Below are 16,250 nucleotides of genomic sequence, written 5' to 3'. Positions count from 1 at the left end.
AAGAGGAAGGCTGGCAGTGACATTCGTCAGTTTTTTGGGTTACCTCAGAGAAGTTATGAGCAGTGAGAAAATGAGTGCCAGTGACGGGCGAATATCTGATCTCAAGTTTGCAGGGGACAATTACATAACATTTTCTCTAGAGCAATTTTTTGGGGGGACTCCAAAAGTAGTGCAGTAATAAGAACCATTAATTTACACCTTAATTGTATTTAATACCCATTGATTAACACCATGAAAATCCATTAAACACCACCTTAATTATATCAACATTAAGGTGGATTAAGTACATTTTAAGGTGACAATTAAGGGATTTTGTTTCGTAGTGACTGTATTTCTGATCAAATTGATGTTCTTTCAATAGATGAACAAATTGCTTTTCTTTAGAAAACAAGGACATTTCTAAGTGATCCCAAACTTTTGAACAATATTGTATATTGGTACTAAAGATTCTGTGAAACCTACTCGGTTTCACAGAACTCACCAACTGCAACTTTCGTTTCTCCATGTCTGACCTCATCCAACATGATTTGCCTAAATCAACCGCCTCCGACCAATCCAACTGACTGACTTTAATGAATGGAACTGACTATAATGAATATCACTTTTCTTTCATTTGCATTCTTCAAGCGGAAGAGGTGGTTCTGCAAGCACATAATCCAGGTTATTTCCCGTTTGAATAATAGTTTATTTTGCATATTTAATGCGTCAGTTGTCTCTTTGTAGGTCGAGCGTTTGGTTGACAATGCTTTATTAAACACGTCTATGTAATAGGCTACCTCATTTCCAGTAATTGCTACACTAATCTATAGACTTCACACTGTCCCATTCCAAACACAGGTAACGTTACAATTGTTTTTTTATTCGCAGGACGCTTTTCCGACTTTTTCTGAGTGTAACGTGCCTTCACAAACCATAACAAATGGCACTGGACGGATGTGGCCAGATTTGCAAGTGTATCCTCATCATTTTCAACATAATCTTTGCTGTAAGTATGCATAATATCATAATAATAATATTTGCTGGTCTCGAAATGATTCGAGGAGCGGAGATCGTGTCACTGTGGGGAAGTTAGCTTTATATTAAAGACCTTTTATCAAAATAACCAACTGATATAGCCTCAGGTACAACTGTTCAGTGTATTTGGCAGTTTTTATTCATTTTTGTCATTACAATTATAATTATCTAGGCCATACTGTTTACAAATAAAATTCAATATATTTAAAAATATATTCAATCAATTCCGTTCTGACAATGCTTTTCGGATTAGATTAGATACATTACTTATAAATTGAAAGTTTCCTGTTTGATTTACACACACATTTTGGTGCATGAGTAGGAAATATTAAATGCATGCCACACCCAAAACGCGATGCATTCGCAACGGGTAAGCACACTGTAGTGATGTAAGTATCTGCGTCATTACGCACGTATCCATTGGAAATTACTGAACTTCTGTCTCAATAGCTCGGAACCAAAACATATTTCATCAAAATAAATTATATAGATTCAGGGACAACTGCACTACAATCAAAGCCTTTAGTTTGACATTTGTTTATCGCATAATTTCATAAATAATTGTCAAAAGCTCGGACCCAAAATAATCAATAATTTAATCCAAATAATCAACTTGATACTGCATCCGGGACAGCTGCTTAACTGTCAAAATTCTTTAATTATAAAATGTTTTTGTTAAAGGTGTTAAAGCATTTTTTCCATAAAAAATGCTCCGATCTTGGCTAGTTAGTGAAAGTGACAGCTCGTCACCTCATAAGAGAAAACATTTGCCGCCAGACAACTTTTCTGTAGTCTGACATACGAAATGAGGCAGACCATTAGTGGTCTAGTTAGCTATTGCAGTTTGCATATATGATTGAAATCGGAAGAAACGTGATAAACTAGTGCTACTTTTTCAATTTCAAGACTAAGCAATTTTGAGTAAAATTATATAAACAAAAAATGTTCACATGACAACATCCATGGGAATACATTAAATCGTTTATATCAGGTACATTTTGTGATATTTACACAAATATTTTTGTTAAAAAAAACACAGCCCTCTGCGGCTTCTACAGGAATCTAAAGGAAGGTAATCGACGGCCGCTATGGGATCTAAAAGGATACATGTTTTCCATCAATATTGTTGATAGCTTGGACCAAAAATAACTTTAATAACCACCTGCCCCTACAATCAAAATCCTTAAGTTTTACAAGTTAGGAAATTGTTAATAGTTTGTAAAAATTGATGGTGTCTGGATTTGTGCTGAGAGCTGGGTGTGAAATAGGAAAACAGGATTTGGGAATAACCATAGCCACAGGGAAGCCCAAGACCCAAAGGTTTAACGTCTCCACAAGTGTACGTGGTGCATGTAGGACTGTCGCTATAGGACTGTCGCCTACCTAATTTCCTGATCGTGTTTATTTGAGCTAGATTGCAATTATTTTATAGACAACGATCTTTTAATCTTTTAACGACCTTTTAAACAATCTTTTGCACAATATTATGATTTCAAAATCATATATTTTCAATTGGAATACCATGCAAATTATGTCGTTTCCATCAGTAGGGATTCTATTGCGCATGGGACCAGTTTGACTTTCTGCAGAGCGTTTGACAGCTCTGCATCCAATTATAGATGCAGATAATTTACTGAAACTCGTTTTCTTCTTTATTTCAATATGTTTTAACCTAGTTTAGAAATGTTTTGCTATGCACAGTAATGTAATTTCACAACATAATTATTTAACAGACCAACGCGTTTCAGTCGCTTATCTGTTGCATCAATCGACAAAAGATAAAAAACACTCAAATGTGTAAATTTTTTTTCGAATTGTGTAATTTCCAAGCATATTTCTTAATTAGATAATGTACATTAAAATGAATGGATAGAAATGTGTCCATTACATAATAATCGTTGAAACATTTTTCTGATTCAAATAACTAGGCTATAATATTTGCAGCAGAGCGAGAGGTGAAACGTCACGATGCTCAGCGAAATTGTTGATAGCAATTATTTGTGTGACAATTAATCAACTAAAATATCATAATCGTGACAGCCCTAGATGCATGTTGGTGTGTATTGTGTTAACAAAGTTACAGGCATTATAAAGTTTAGCCTTTTTAAGCCATGATCAAGTGGTATCCCGCCGAAGGACCAGGGTTGAATGCCTTTTTCCATCCTTAACCAATATTTCTCCACTTAGGTAATGTCCAATATAATACATATATTACTGTCCAGCTTTGCAAGACACAAATAATTTAATGAGTGACTGTCGACTCTCTATAAAAAACAAATTGCAGATGGCTAGCAATAGCCGATTAATGTTCATGTTTACAATGTAGTAACCTTTACCTTATTATAAATACTTTAATAAAATATTTAAATTAGAGGATGTTGATGAAGCTGCTGTCCCTGAAATTACATAAGCTGGTTATTTTGCTAAATTATGTATTCGGTCCGAGCTATTAAACATTTTTGATGGATAAATGCTTTAAAAACTATGGAGAATTTCCAAGATGTAAAACTAAAAGATGGGATGGTAGAGCAGCTGTCCATGAAGCGATATTGGTTGGTTATTTTGATACAAGCTTTGACATTTACATTAGCAGCTGATATTTTTCCTAAACATGACTATAACGGTGCCCTTTTAAGACTGTGCCTTAATCCTGCATCGTAGCGGTGTTTCACCTTCTTTTCGGCTTTGAAACATAAATATGGAACTGCGATATGGAAAAACAAAGGGTGTTGCTTGTTCGCAATTGTGAGCAGATTTGGAAAATGTAATTTGTTTTTTACTGGCAAGTCGTATCAATTCAGTCAATCAGGATTTTACACACATGCATGGATGGGTTATGTGACTGAGCGCAAGGTATTGGTTCTCAGCTGCGGTAAAGATGGTTTCAAATATGTACGCAAAGGGAAGAGAGTGGGTTGCATATCCACACATTCACCACCCCCAAAATAATGAAATAAGGTATTCTGGTGTGTGGACAGCGGAATGCGGATTGTAGTAAAGACAGTTAGCTTCGTTTTCTTTCCAAGTATCGATTGTTAGATATTTTATAGTTTCCTTTTAAAATAGTTTTTTTCAGATCATTTACAGATATTCATCCCAAATTGCATCACAGATGAACACGTTTCCTTTTAAAATAGCTTTTTAAGTTTTGGAGATATTCATCACAAATTGCTTCACTATATTCTACTTGACATCATAACAGCCACAACTTGGTTATTAAAACAGACTTTGTAACACTTTGTTTTGAGAGTCCCAATTTCCATCGCTAGATATTCTAGATAGTTTGTTGAAAATATTACTATCTGTTAGGTTTAGAGTAAGGTTAAGTTTAGAGCTAGGGTAAGGGTTAATATTAGTAGATGGTTAAATTATCATTGATATTCAGTAGATTATTTGTAAAGAATCTTAAAAAAAACATTTGGGACTGTCAAAAAGTGTTTCCTAAACTTTTAAAATAAGCATCTATTGTCTTTACTAGTAAACATGTAATACTGTAGTTTATTGTAATGATTGGAGTAGGTATAGGAATAGAATTGGTTTTAGCAATTGAAAATGAAAATAGTTACTAGTAACTCAATAATAATAAGTATAAATGAATAGTAGATGCTTTTATGAGATTATGTAAATCACTGGTATTTTAACACACAGGGCTGGTTTCTCAGACAGAGATTAAGCCTAATCTAGGACTAAAAAAAAAATCTATTGAAGCAGATTTTTCAGTCCTAGACTAGGCTTAATCTATGTCTGAGAAAACCATCCTATAATGAGTAACTTGACATTTCTGATGTCTGATGGAAAACAGAAACTGTGTATGTCTGGTGGATTTTAGGAATATTTTCTGCCAAACTTTTCATGAAATGTTTGTTTTGGCTTTAAACTCTAATGCCAAAACATGCAAAAATTCTAAGGTTGCCCTAGTTTACCACAAACTGGATACTCAAGCTTCAGGGAAACTGAAAGGGTAACATTACAAAAACCAATTATTCCACTTGTTAGCTGTGGCCCAGGAATGAATTAGTTTGATTAACAACATATCAGTACGTATATGATTGTCTTGTCTTCTATCTCTGACAGCTGGTGGGGCTTGCAATGTTGGGGTTGGGTTTGTGGATAAGGCTGAGCTCTGAGACCAAAGGAATTTTCGACATAAACCTCAACACACAAGCATTTGTCATTGGTAAGTAAGTCGTAAGTAAATTCCTCCACAAATTTGTCAGACAGCCTACTGTAACTATGATTGATAGACGGCTCTATAACATATTAGCTTGTATTGCAGTTATAGATTATCTGCACTGAAAAACATTGGAACCGTGAAACGTTAGCTTCTTTTGCGTCTATCCTCCAAAGCTCTGCATTTAAATTCAAATATGTACAATGAAGGTAAGTATTCAGTAGACTGGGTATTTTTGTAATATTTTTCTACTTCATTAATGTGAGTGCTACTGTGATTAGAAATAGTCATGCATGACTACTCAATAATGGTAAGTGAGAAAGTTACAGATGCCCAACTGCATTCTGCCAACATATGCTAACCTGTTACCATCATTACCTCATGTTGATAGTTTTATTATTAGCATGGAACCCCCCGAGATGCCTAATAAACTAGATACCAATGCAATTAGAGCAGTAACGTTGCCAATATACTACAGCTTAATGCTGTGACCAAGCACTCCATGCTGCGTTGTGCCTATTAATATTGCTTAGCCATGGCATATTGGCCATAAACCACACCTCCTCATTGCTTATATATACACAGATGAGCCATGAGACATTATGACCACTCACAGGTAAAGTGAATGACGTTGATAATCTCCTAACAAGGGCACCTGTCAAGGTCTGAGTAGATTAGATGGTAAGCAAACAATCAGTTCAAATACTCAACTTGTTGGTTGCAGGAGAAATGGGCATGTGTAAAGACATGAGCGACTTTGACAAGGGCCAAATAGGTATGACCAGACGACTGTGTCAGAGCAAGTAGCGGTGCGTGCATACTGACAGGGGTCCGAGGAGGGACAAACCACACGACGGTGATAGGCGCCCAAAGATCATCGATGCACGAGGGCAACGAAGGCTTTCCCGACTGGTCCGAACCAGCCGAAGGTCTACTGTAGCACAAGTTACAGATATTGTTAATGATGGATATGGGAGGAGTGTTTCACAACACTGCATCACCCCCTGCTGTGTGTGGGGCTGCGTAGCCGCAGACCGGTCAGAGTTCCCATGGTGACACATGTACCACCATCGAAAGTGCATACAATGTCGGAAGTGAACCTTGGAGCAGTGGAAGAAGGTTGCCTGGTCCGAGGAGTCACGTTTTCTTCTACATCACGTGGACGTATGCGCCGTTTACCTGGGGAAGTGATGGCGCCAGGATGCACTGTGGGAAGGCGACAAGCCGGTGAAGAGAGTGTGATGCTTTGGGCAATGTTCTGCTGGGAAACCCTGGGTCTGGGTATTCATGTGGATGTTACTTTGACACGTTCCACCTACCGGTATTCCCTGATGGCAGTGGCCTCTCAGCAGGATAATGTGCCCAGCAACACTGCACACATTGTTCAGGAATGGTTTGAGGAACATGATGAAGTGTTCAAGGAGTTGCCCTGGCCTCCAAATTCCCCAGATCTCAATCCGATTGAGCATCTGTGGGATGTTTTGGACCAACATGTCCGATCCATGGCGGCTCCACCTCGCAGCTTACAGGACTTGAAGGATCTGCTGCTAATGTCTTGGTGCCAGATACCACAGGACACCTTCAGGGGTCTTGTAGAGTCCATGCCTCAGTGGACCATCAGAATATTAGGCAGGTGGTCATAATGTTTTGGCATGTCAGTGTATACAGGTGCTGGTCATAAAATTAGAATATCATCAAAAAGTTGATTTATTTCAGTAATTCCATTCAAAAAGTGAAACTTGTATAATATATACATTCATTCCAAACAGACTGATATTTTCTCAATTTTTTTTAAATTTTGATGATTATAACTGACATCTAATGAAAACCCCAAATTCAGTATCTCAGAAAATTTGAAAATTGTGAAAAGGTGTACAAGCAATAGGGATAACCGCACCCTGGAGAGGATTGTGAAACAAAACCCATTCAAAAATGTGGGGGAGATTCACAAAGAGTGGACTGCAGCTGGAGTTAGTGCTTCAAGAACCACCACGCACAGACGTATGCAAGACATGGGTTTCAGCTGTCGCATTCCTTGTGTCAAAGCCACTCTTGAACAAGACACAAAAGACAAAAAGGACTGCTGCTGAGTTATGTTCTCTGATAAAAGTACATTTTGTATTTCCTTTGGAAATCAAGGTTCCAGAGTCTGGAGGAAGAGAGGAGAGGCACAGAATCCACGTTGCTTGAAGTCCAGTGTAATGTTTCCACAGTCATTGATGGTTTGGGGTGCCATGTCATCTGCTGGTGTTGGTCCACTGTGTTTTCTGAGGTCCAAGGTCAACGCAGCCGTCTACCAGGAAGTTTTAGAGCACTTAATGCTTCCTGCTGCTGACCAACTTTATGGAGATGCAGATTTCATTTTCCAACAGGACTTGGCACCTGCACACAGTGCCAAAGCTACCAGTACCTGGTTTAATGACCATGATATCCCTGTTCTTAATTGGCCAGCAAACTCGCCTGACCTTAACCCTATAGAAAATCTATGGGGTGTTGTGAAGAGGAAGACACGATACGCCAGACCCAACAATGCAGAAGAGCTGAAGGCCACTATCAGAGCAACCTGGGCTCTCATAACACCTGAGCAGTGCCACAGACTGATCAACTCCATGCCACGCCGCATTGCTGCAGTAATTCAGGCAAAAGAAGCCCCAACTAAGTATTGAGTGCTGTACATGCTCATACTTTTCATGTTAATTATTTTCAGTTGGCCAATATTTAAAGAATTTATATAATTTTCGGAGATACTGAATTTGGGATTTTCTTTAGTTGTCAGTTATAATCATCACAATTAAAAGAAATAAACATTTGAAATATAGTCTGTGTGTATTGACAGACGGATCGGTGCAGCTTCTGCAGTAATGCGGTTGATGTATCGGTCTGTCGTGGTGAAGAAAGAGCTGAGCCGCAAGGCGAAGCTCTCGATTTACCGGTCAATCTACGTTCCTACTCTCACCTATGGTCATGAGCTTTGGGTCATGACCGAAAGGACAAGATCCCGGATACAGGCGGCCGAAATGAGCTTTCTCCGAAGGGTGGCCGGGCGATCCCTTAGAGATAGGGTGAGAAGCTCGGTCACCCGGGAGGAGCTCAGAGTAGAGCCGCTGCTCCTCCACATCGAGAGGGGTCAGCTGAGGTGGCTTGGGCATCTCTTTCGGATGCCTCCGGAACGCCTTCCTGGGAAGGTGTTCTGGTCCCGTCCCACCGGGAGGAGACCCCGGGGAAGACCTAGGACACGCTGGAGGGACTATGTCTCCCGGCTGACCTGGGAACGCCTCGGTGTCCCCCCGGAAGAGCTGGAGGAAGTGTCTGGGGAGAGGGAAGTCTGGACATCTCTGCTTAGACTGCTGCCCCCGCGACCCGGCCCCGGATAAGCGGAAGAAGATGTATGTCTGTGTGTAATGAATGAATATAATATACAAGTTTCACTTTTTGAATGGAATTACTGAAATAAATCAACTTTTTGATGATAATCTAATTTTATGACCAGCACCTGTATACCCTTCAATAAAAATTAAGAATCTATACTTTAATATGATACCAATTGTTTTGTTTCAAATCAGAACTCTGAGAATAAAAAATGCTTCACCGTTTCAATGTATTAATGTCTTCCTTTCTAAACTATATATTTTAATCCTTACTAATAATTCTCAACAACTAACATGACCGATGTGCATGCATTTCTTTCTCTCACAGGTGTGACCGTGTTGATTGTGTTAGGAGCAGTGCTTTTGCTCGTGGCAGTTTTTGGAGAATATGGAGGATGCAGTGAGAACAGAACTGCCTTGGGAGTGGTAAGCCACACAAAAAAGAAAACCCTTAGAATAACAAACTGGAAATGGATCTCCTATTAGTTATACTAAAGTAAGGGCACATGAAGTGTTTGACAGGGCTGGTATGAAGGTTTACTTTTAGTGGGCAGAGGTAGGTGACCGCAACTAATTCAGTTGTCCTCAAAGTCACCTGAGATCAAAAGATTGAAACAGGAGAACTAGACAAACCATGCATGGATGTTCAACGGTTTCTGGTGCTTAAAACCCAGATTTACTACGTCCACTGGCCACATTGGTGTCCAAGAGCACATTAGTCTCACTTTCTCTTAATAATTTGAATAATACAAAAATACATTCACTCTCCGTTGTAATCTGCTCTGGATAGGAGTGTATACCAAATTACCTACATTTTGAATCCCAATGGGTTCAGTAAATATTTCACCCAAAGCTCATGCCTACTAAGTATTTCTACACATCTAAGTTGTATTTCCGCTTCGTGTTTTCTGTTTGTCCTTGTATGGTCCTTCCTGTTCTTGTTTCAGTTTCAGTCTATTCCTTTCACCTGTGTTTAGCCCCCACCTGTTTCTGTTCTCCTCGTGAGCCTGTGTATTTAGTTCAGCCATTTTCTCCCAGTCCTTGTCGGTCATTGTTCCATGTCTGCGTTTGTCAATGTACGTGGTGAGCGTTTCATTTCGTTTCGGTTTATACCTTTTGTTTCGTTTAACGTTTTCAAGTGCTCAGTGTTATTTTCAATTAAAAACCCACAACATCGACTGCCACTGTGCTTACGTCTGGTTCCTTCAATCTCCACCACTACACCAACCGTGAAACGTTTACAATTGAGGGTTGCTCCTGACACATTATTCTGCCAGAGTTGCAACCTCTGTCCTTTTTCTAGGAGCCAGCAAGCACATTTTTCAACAATTACTCAAATGAGCCACTACTTCCAAGACCTGTTGTGAACCCATAGAGGAACTCTGGGAGAGTTGCTTTTTCTGAGGACATCAGTTTGTTTATACTCCCATTTATTGAAATAGGAAATACTTGCTTCCCCTAGGAAGCTTTGCTGCAGGGCAGTACACTTGGCATACATTTTTTTTGGAGTGACCAGTTAAGGGGTTGATCAGTTCTTTTCCTGATTTACACCCATGTGCATGATGACATATTACTATTCATCTTGTCATAGAAGGCTTTACAGACTCGGTCAAGCTTGTTGGCTGTCTCATCGAGCCCTAGCAACCCCTTTCTGGTTGAGCAAGCAATGTGATAAGAAGCAGAATGCCTTGGGGTGTGCATCAGAGGCCATGTATCAGTCTTATACTCTCTCAAAACTGCTGTGTAGTTTACTTATTTGACATTATGAATATTTGGATTGGAGTTAAATAGGGGAGTGCTTCATTACTTAAGTAATCTTTCTCAGAGCTGCCTTGTAATATTTTGAGGTAGCGGTTGCTCTTTGCTATATGTTTTTTTATTATGGGATGCGTTACACAATCTCTCACCTTAAAATCATCACTCAGTTTGAGGAATGTTAACATTTCTATGCTTGAGTAGCTTTTGATGCAGCTAGACAGTTTCAGAAGCACTTAGTTCCAGACAATCACATGGTTTATAAAAAGGTCATTTTCTCATTCCGTTGCAGATTTCAAATTGAACTCTATTCAATAGGCATTCATATAATGTCAGAGCACACTGTGCAACCAACAGATATGTACATTTAAAGGAAGGTTCTGTGGTTGTATGTGTTTATTCTTATAAAATGAGTTTTATTCTGCTGTATTTCTGCCCCTGCCAGTTCGCCTGCCTGCTGTCCATCTTGACTGGATTACAGATTGCAGCCGGAGTAATTGCCTACGTGCAACGCAATGAGGTAAGATGGGGCAGAAAAGCGGTAGCAAAGTATTTTTGACATCGACTAGACTGAATGTTATTAGTGAGTGTAAGTCTGTCTAATGGGTTTGTTGTGTTGTTGGTTTGTGCAGGTAGGGAAGCAGATGGTCGATTTTTACATCAGTGTTTACTCCCAGTATGTCAACAAAAGAGACCCAGGCCTGTCTGTTACCTTGACCATCATTCAAAACACGGTAAAGACACACTGTTTGAGACAATTAATTCCATCATAAGTAATGAAATCCATTATATAACAATATTTTAAAACAATCGTAGCAATTGTCAGATGCTAAATGCAAGTGTTTTCTATTAATTCTCTTCTAGTTGCAATGCTGCGGAATCATTGGTGCCTTGGACCCCTTTGTCAAAAAAACATGTCCTGAAACTGGATTTTTGGAGACCTTTACTTTCCCTGTGAGTGTGTATTTCTTAAAAGGATTAATATTCAATTGAGAAATTTGTCAAACTTAAATTTCAGTGTAAATTCACTGTATAATAAACTATAATTTGTAAAAAAAACAGTCAACCAATGTACCAAGACTGCTGTGCAAAATAAGCTCGTCCAGTCCCACAAATCACACTGAGTTCGCCATGTTAGTTTGTGCTCTATAGAAAAGACAAACATCAGTGATCTTATCAATATAGTATCCACATTTGTAATGCAGCAAACCAGAGCAACAAAACTTTTCAAGATATTTCTGGATTGTGTTCTATGCTTTGAAGAGATTTAAACAGAAATGGTGCATAATCCCAAATAGCTGGAAGCAGCAATAAACAATGATGCCATTTAATTTCAATACTAAGCAATGTTTTGGTGAATTCCTAATATCCTGAACTGCATCAGTCTATTCTACAAAGAATGCCTCATGGAATGTAAAGTCAAATATTTTCACAACTTCATATAGTTGGTGTATATCTGTAAATAATACTGTATTTGATCGTATTTTACATATTTTTATTGTCTTTATTTTATATCTGTAGTTAGTTTCACAGATTTGATTATATACTGTATTTAATTAAATAGGCAGAGGGTATCCTTTTAAGGGATTTCTTTTCAGAAAGTTTTACAGACTATATGTTTAATTAAATGTAAGTCTGCATTGAATACCACATAAAGGCTTCTGCAGTCAACATCATTTAAACTAAAAGCTAATTCTGTGTGAAGATGCACATAATTTCACTTCAGACATTGCAGCAGAAATGTCATGACAGAATCACCAACTGTGCTGAAAATTGCTCTGATTGTGAACACAGCTATGATGTTTTAGGCTGCGCTCTATTCCTACCAGAAGCTAAACTTCTTCAAACAATGACAGTGCCAAATCCTCCATTTGCTATCAGTAAGTGGACGCAGCAAGCAGAGATTTTACTGATGGTTCTGTGATAAATGAATAACTCCTCAATCACAGCTTGATGGGCTGGTTTAACAATCTTCATTAAAATGGAGTTTGACACATCAGAAGTATATTCTTGGCACAAACAGTCAATATCGTTTGTTACAGATGTTATAATTAATCCTAATTAATTTCACCTAGGAATTACTGTCTAAAATACTGGAGTACTCTCAAATAGTTCACAGAAAGAGTAGTTCAGTATTCATTTTCCATTGAGTAAGACATTTGTCTGTACAGTTTTTGCTAATTTTGTTTTATCATGTTATTAGTTGGCAGACCTAATTTTTCAATTGTCATTTATCAGAAATCAAAATAATATTTGTTATGGGAAATTATTTTGCATTCTTCTTATAGCCCTCGTTATCCTGAAAATAATTGTGAGATAAAGAGGTTAGTACATGCAGGTAAAGGGAAAGAGTGCCCCTTTCTGCTGATTAAGCATTTTAAGCATGTAACTGATAGTCTGAACCCCACTATACAGTCGTGGCCAAAAATGTAGAGAATGTCACAAATATTAGTTTGCTGATTCAGTGTTTTTAGATATTTTTGTCAGATGTTACTATGGTATACTGAGTGATAATTAGGGTTTTATTTACTTACATTAACTTAATGCAATAGTCAATGTTTGCAGTGTTGACTCTTCTTTTTCAAGACCTCTGCAATCCACCCTGGCATGTTATCAATTAACCTTTTGGGCCACATCCTGACTGATGGCAGCCCATTGTTGCATAATCAATGCTTGGAGGTTGTCAGAATTTGTGGGTTCTTGTTTTCCACATGCCTCTTGAGGATTGACCTCAATGGGATTAAGGTCTGGGGAGTTTCCTGGCCATGGACCCAAAATGTCGATGTTTTGTTCTCCGAGCCACTTAGTTATCAATTTTGCCTTTGGCCATCATGCTGGAAAAGGTATTGTTTGTCACCAAACTGTTCTTGGATGGTTGGGAGATGTTGCTCTCGGAAGATGTTTTGGTACCATTATTTATTCATGGCTGTTCTTAGGCAAATCTGTGAGTGAGCCCACTCCCTTGGCTGGGAAGCAACCCCACACACGAATGGTCTCAGGATGCTTTACTGTTGGCATGACACAGGACTGATGGTAGTGCTCCCCTTGTCTTCTCCGGATTAATCAGAGAAAATGACTTCACCCCAGTCCTCAGCAGTCCAATCCCTGTACCTTTTGCAGAATATCAGTCTGTCCCTGATGTTTTTGCTGGAGAGAAGTGGCTTCTTTGCTGCCCTTCGTTACACCAGGTCATCCTCCAAAAGTCTTCACCCCCCTGTGCATGCAGATGCACTTACACCTGCTTGCTGCCATTCCTGAGCTCTGCTCTGGTGGTGCCCCGATCCCCCTGCTGAATCAACTTTAGCAGACGGTCCTGGTGGTGCCCCGATCTCCCTGCTGAATCAACTTTAGGAGACGGTTCTGGTGGTGCCCCGATCCCCCTGCTGAATCAATTTTAGGAGACGGTCCTGGTGGTGCCCCGATCCCCCTGCTGAATCAACTTTAGGAGACGGTCCTGGTGGTGCCCCGATCCCCCTGCTGAATCAACTTTAGCAGACGGTCCTGGTGGTGCCCCGATCCCCCTGCTGAATCAACTTTAGCAGACGGTCCTGGCGCTTGCTGGACTTTCTTGGGCGTCCTTATGGGATTAAGTTCATTTTCATGGCAAAGAGGGACTTTGCAATTAATCTGATCACTCTTCCTAACATTCTGGAGTATATGCAAATTGCCATCATAAAAACTGAGGCAGCAGACTTTGTGAAAATGTATATTTGTGTCATTCCCACAACTGTATGTGACAACATGACTGTGTTCCCCTGTGTTTAATCCACTATTGAGGTAGGCTGTCCTAGATTTGTCTGTAGGTTGGTAGGCTGTCCTAGATTAGACAGCAGGGAAACCAGGGCTGTAACCCCTCCCCCTCTGGTTTGTGTCACCATCCAGGCCTGCCCCACTGTCATTCTCAACCTGTTCGAGTCCAAAGGACCTTTGGTGATGGGCCTCTTCTTTGGGATTGCTGCTATGCTGGTAGGCAATGACCATGTTCACACTCTCTAAAACACACACAGACACATGTAAACACAACCATACAGATGGGACGCCCTGGTTAAAAAGAAGATACAGTGTTGAAAGCTGAAGTTGATCGGGCCGGTTGTCCCCCCCCCCCCCCGCTTGCTTAGGCTGACCCTAATCTTCTTCTCCTTTCTCTCCATGCCGTCCTAGATCTTAGCCCTGGTGTGCTCCAGCATCCTCGCCAAACAGATCAAGACGAGTCGCCTGCCCTTCCTGGTGCACAACACCTAGGCTGTGTACTGAGAGGACCGCCTCCTCCGCCACGCTCAAACACCACGAGAGGCTTGTCATTCACTGACCATTACCAGATAAATCCCCACTTCCTTCATTACATTTCTTTATATTTGATGCCTAATACAGTCCTAAGTAGCTTTCATTCCACTGGCTGGCCTGTGTTTTTGCGGCTGGAAAAGGATTTAGATAATTTGGACCTGCTATTAGCAGGGCTCAGATGGAGACCACACCATCCATTTTAATGACAAAGAAACCTTTTAGGTCAGATGTCTTTCAGGAATTGTAACCCAATGTTAAAACTACATATAAATTATATACATATTTATATTTGTTCTTGCTGAAGTGAATGCTACTTATTCTGAAGGGACCATTTTATTGGGAATTGAGAACACTGGTGTAAAAGAATCCTGTTTATGTTGTTTTTAGCTTTCATTAACCTGTTGCCCTTTTCCTATCATCAAAGCAGGTATTAGGGTTGTGTTTAGGGGTTGTGTTTGTGTTTTTTAAACTGTTTAGATTTCTGTTTAGATATTTAAACTGTAACAATATGTGGTGTAATCCAATCTTTAGTCAGTCCAATGACAAATCATGGGCAACCTGATTACTCCAGAGAACTACAGTACCACATCTTCAGTGCCCAGTTAAGCAGCAGTAATGGAGGCTAGTGTGTTTTCTGGAATCAGATGTCCAAATAGAGTGCCTTGGTACAATCAGACAGGAGTGTGGAAATGCCATTGTCCTGCTGTGGGGTTCGAATCCCAGAAGCCTTAACTTGGCTGCCAGTGTCCTATTTTTAGTGGAAGAACTATCATTGACTGAATGATCTGGTGAGGTTAATAATTTGTCATGTAAAACGTTTTAATCTAGTGGTCTATTATAATTTCCTATGATTATTTTCAACTGTGAAATGCTTGTGTAATTTTGGAAACTCGTACTACAGGCTACTGATTTTCTTTTGTTAGTTCTTGTTTCTTTATACATTGTTTGATGCTGTACTGCATAGTTTGATAAAGAATAAATTGTCATTGTATGTATTTATTTATTTATGTATTATGAATACAGGTACATTTCTTTAACTTCTACCACCAATAGTTTTTGCCCCTTCAGGACTAGAGTTAAGTAGCCCTTCCATAACCTGTTTATATGACACCATTAAAGAGATTGACCTCATTGTCCTCTGGATGGGAGGGAAATCCTTTGGGCAAAGAATGGTAGATGTTGAGAATGAAGCTTTGGGTGTGCAGAGGGAGTGGGAAGGTTATCGATCCCAGTCCTTATGACTGGGCCTGTTGAAATACAGACAAAACAATGTGGATGCTTTTTTTCACAAATACCTTTTCACAACACTCTGCAGATGCTGTGTAATAATCAATAATATGGACACTTTACAAGTCAAGTTCAATGTCACACTATCAAGAGGTTTAAAAAGGGAAAAAGGTAATGCTTTACACATGAAGTGTCTGTCATAACCATGTCATGACATGTTATCTCAACTGACAATGTGTCCTGTCATAACATGGTCATGGTCATATTTATAAATATCAACATATATTATTTTATGACTGGTTATGACAGTCTGTCAAAACAGAACAAACCAGTCACCAGTCTTATAAACAGTATTATGTTACATTTAATTATAAATTCTATTTTCTATCAATATACAGTTCATTCTTAATTATATCAATATAATTATGCAT

At 39.2% G+C, this 16,250-nt stretch overlaps 1 protein-coding gene across 2 annotated transcripts; it reads left to right on the top strand.

Moving 5' to 3' along the window:
• The first annotated feature begins 602 nt into the window (after window positions 1–602).
• Window positions 603–15,578, top strand: LOC105013458 (CD9 antigen-like). 2 transcript variants are annotated; one of them, XM_029123403.2, is made up of 9 exons: window positions 603–660; window positions 868–985; window positions 5,089–5,191; window positions 8,882–8,979; window positions 10,754–10,828; window positions 10,941–11,042; window positions 11,173–11,262; window positions 14,191–14,274; window positions 14,470–15,578. In XM_029123403.2, the coding sequence occupies exons 2-9, from the start codon at window positions 920–922 to the stop codon at window positions 14,548–14,550; spliced, it is 699 nt and encodes a 232-aa protein (XP_028979236.2). In that variant the 5' UTR covers window positions 603–660; window positions 868–919; the 3' UTR covers window positions 14,551–15,578. The 2 variants fall into 2 exon arrangements, with proteins under 2 accessions (XP_028979236.2, XP_028979237.2); XM_029123404.2 differs by lacking the exon at window positions 603–660 and having other exon boundaries at window positions 710–985.
• Window positions 15,579–16,250: the final 672 nt, after the last annotated feature.

This window comes from Esox lucius, chromosome 11 (assembly GCF_011004845.1).
Source record: "Esox lucius isolate fEsoLuc1 chromosome 11, fEsoLuc1.pri, whole genome shotgun sequence".
NCBI lineage: Eukaryota > Metazoa > Chordata > Actinopteri > Esociformes > Esocidae > Esox > Esox lucius.
The sequence above is the reverse complement of the archived record's forward strand: the minus strand, read 5'-3'. Positions and strand labels throughout refer to the sequence as shown.

What these genes read in the sequence shown, in the direction of transcription:
- LOC105013458 (XM_029123403.2), top strand. Translation starts at nt 920, where the DNA reads ATGGCACTGGACGGATGTGGCCAGATTTGCAAGTGTATCCTCATCATT. An exon ending in CCTACGTGCAACGCAATGAG is followed by an intron (nt 10,829 to 10,940) that starts GTAAGATGGGGC and finishes TGGTTTGTGCAG; the next exon opens with GTAGGGAAGCAGATGGTCGA. An exon ending in TGACCATCATTCAAAACACG is followed by an intron (nt 11,043 to 11,172) that starts GTAAAGACACAC and finishes ATTCTCTTCTAG; the next exon opens with TTGCAATGCTGCGGAATCAT.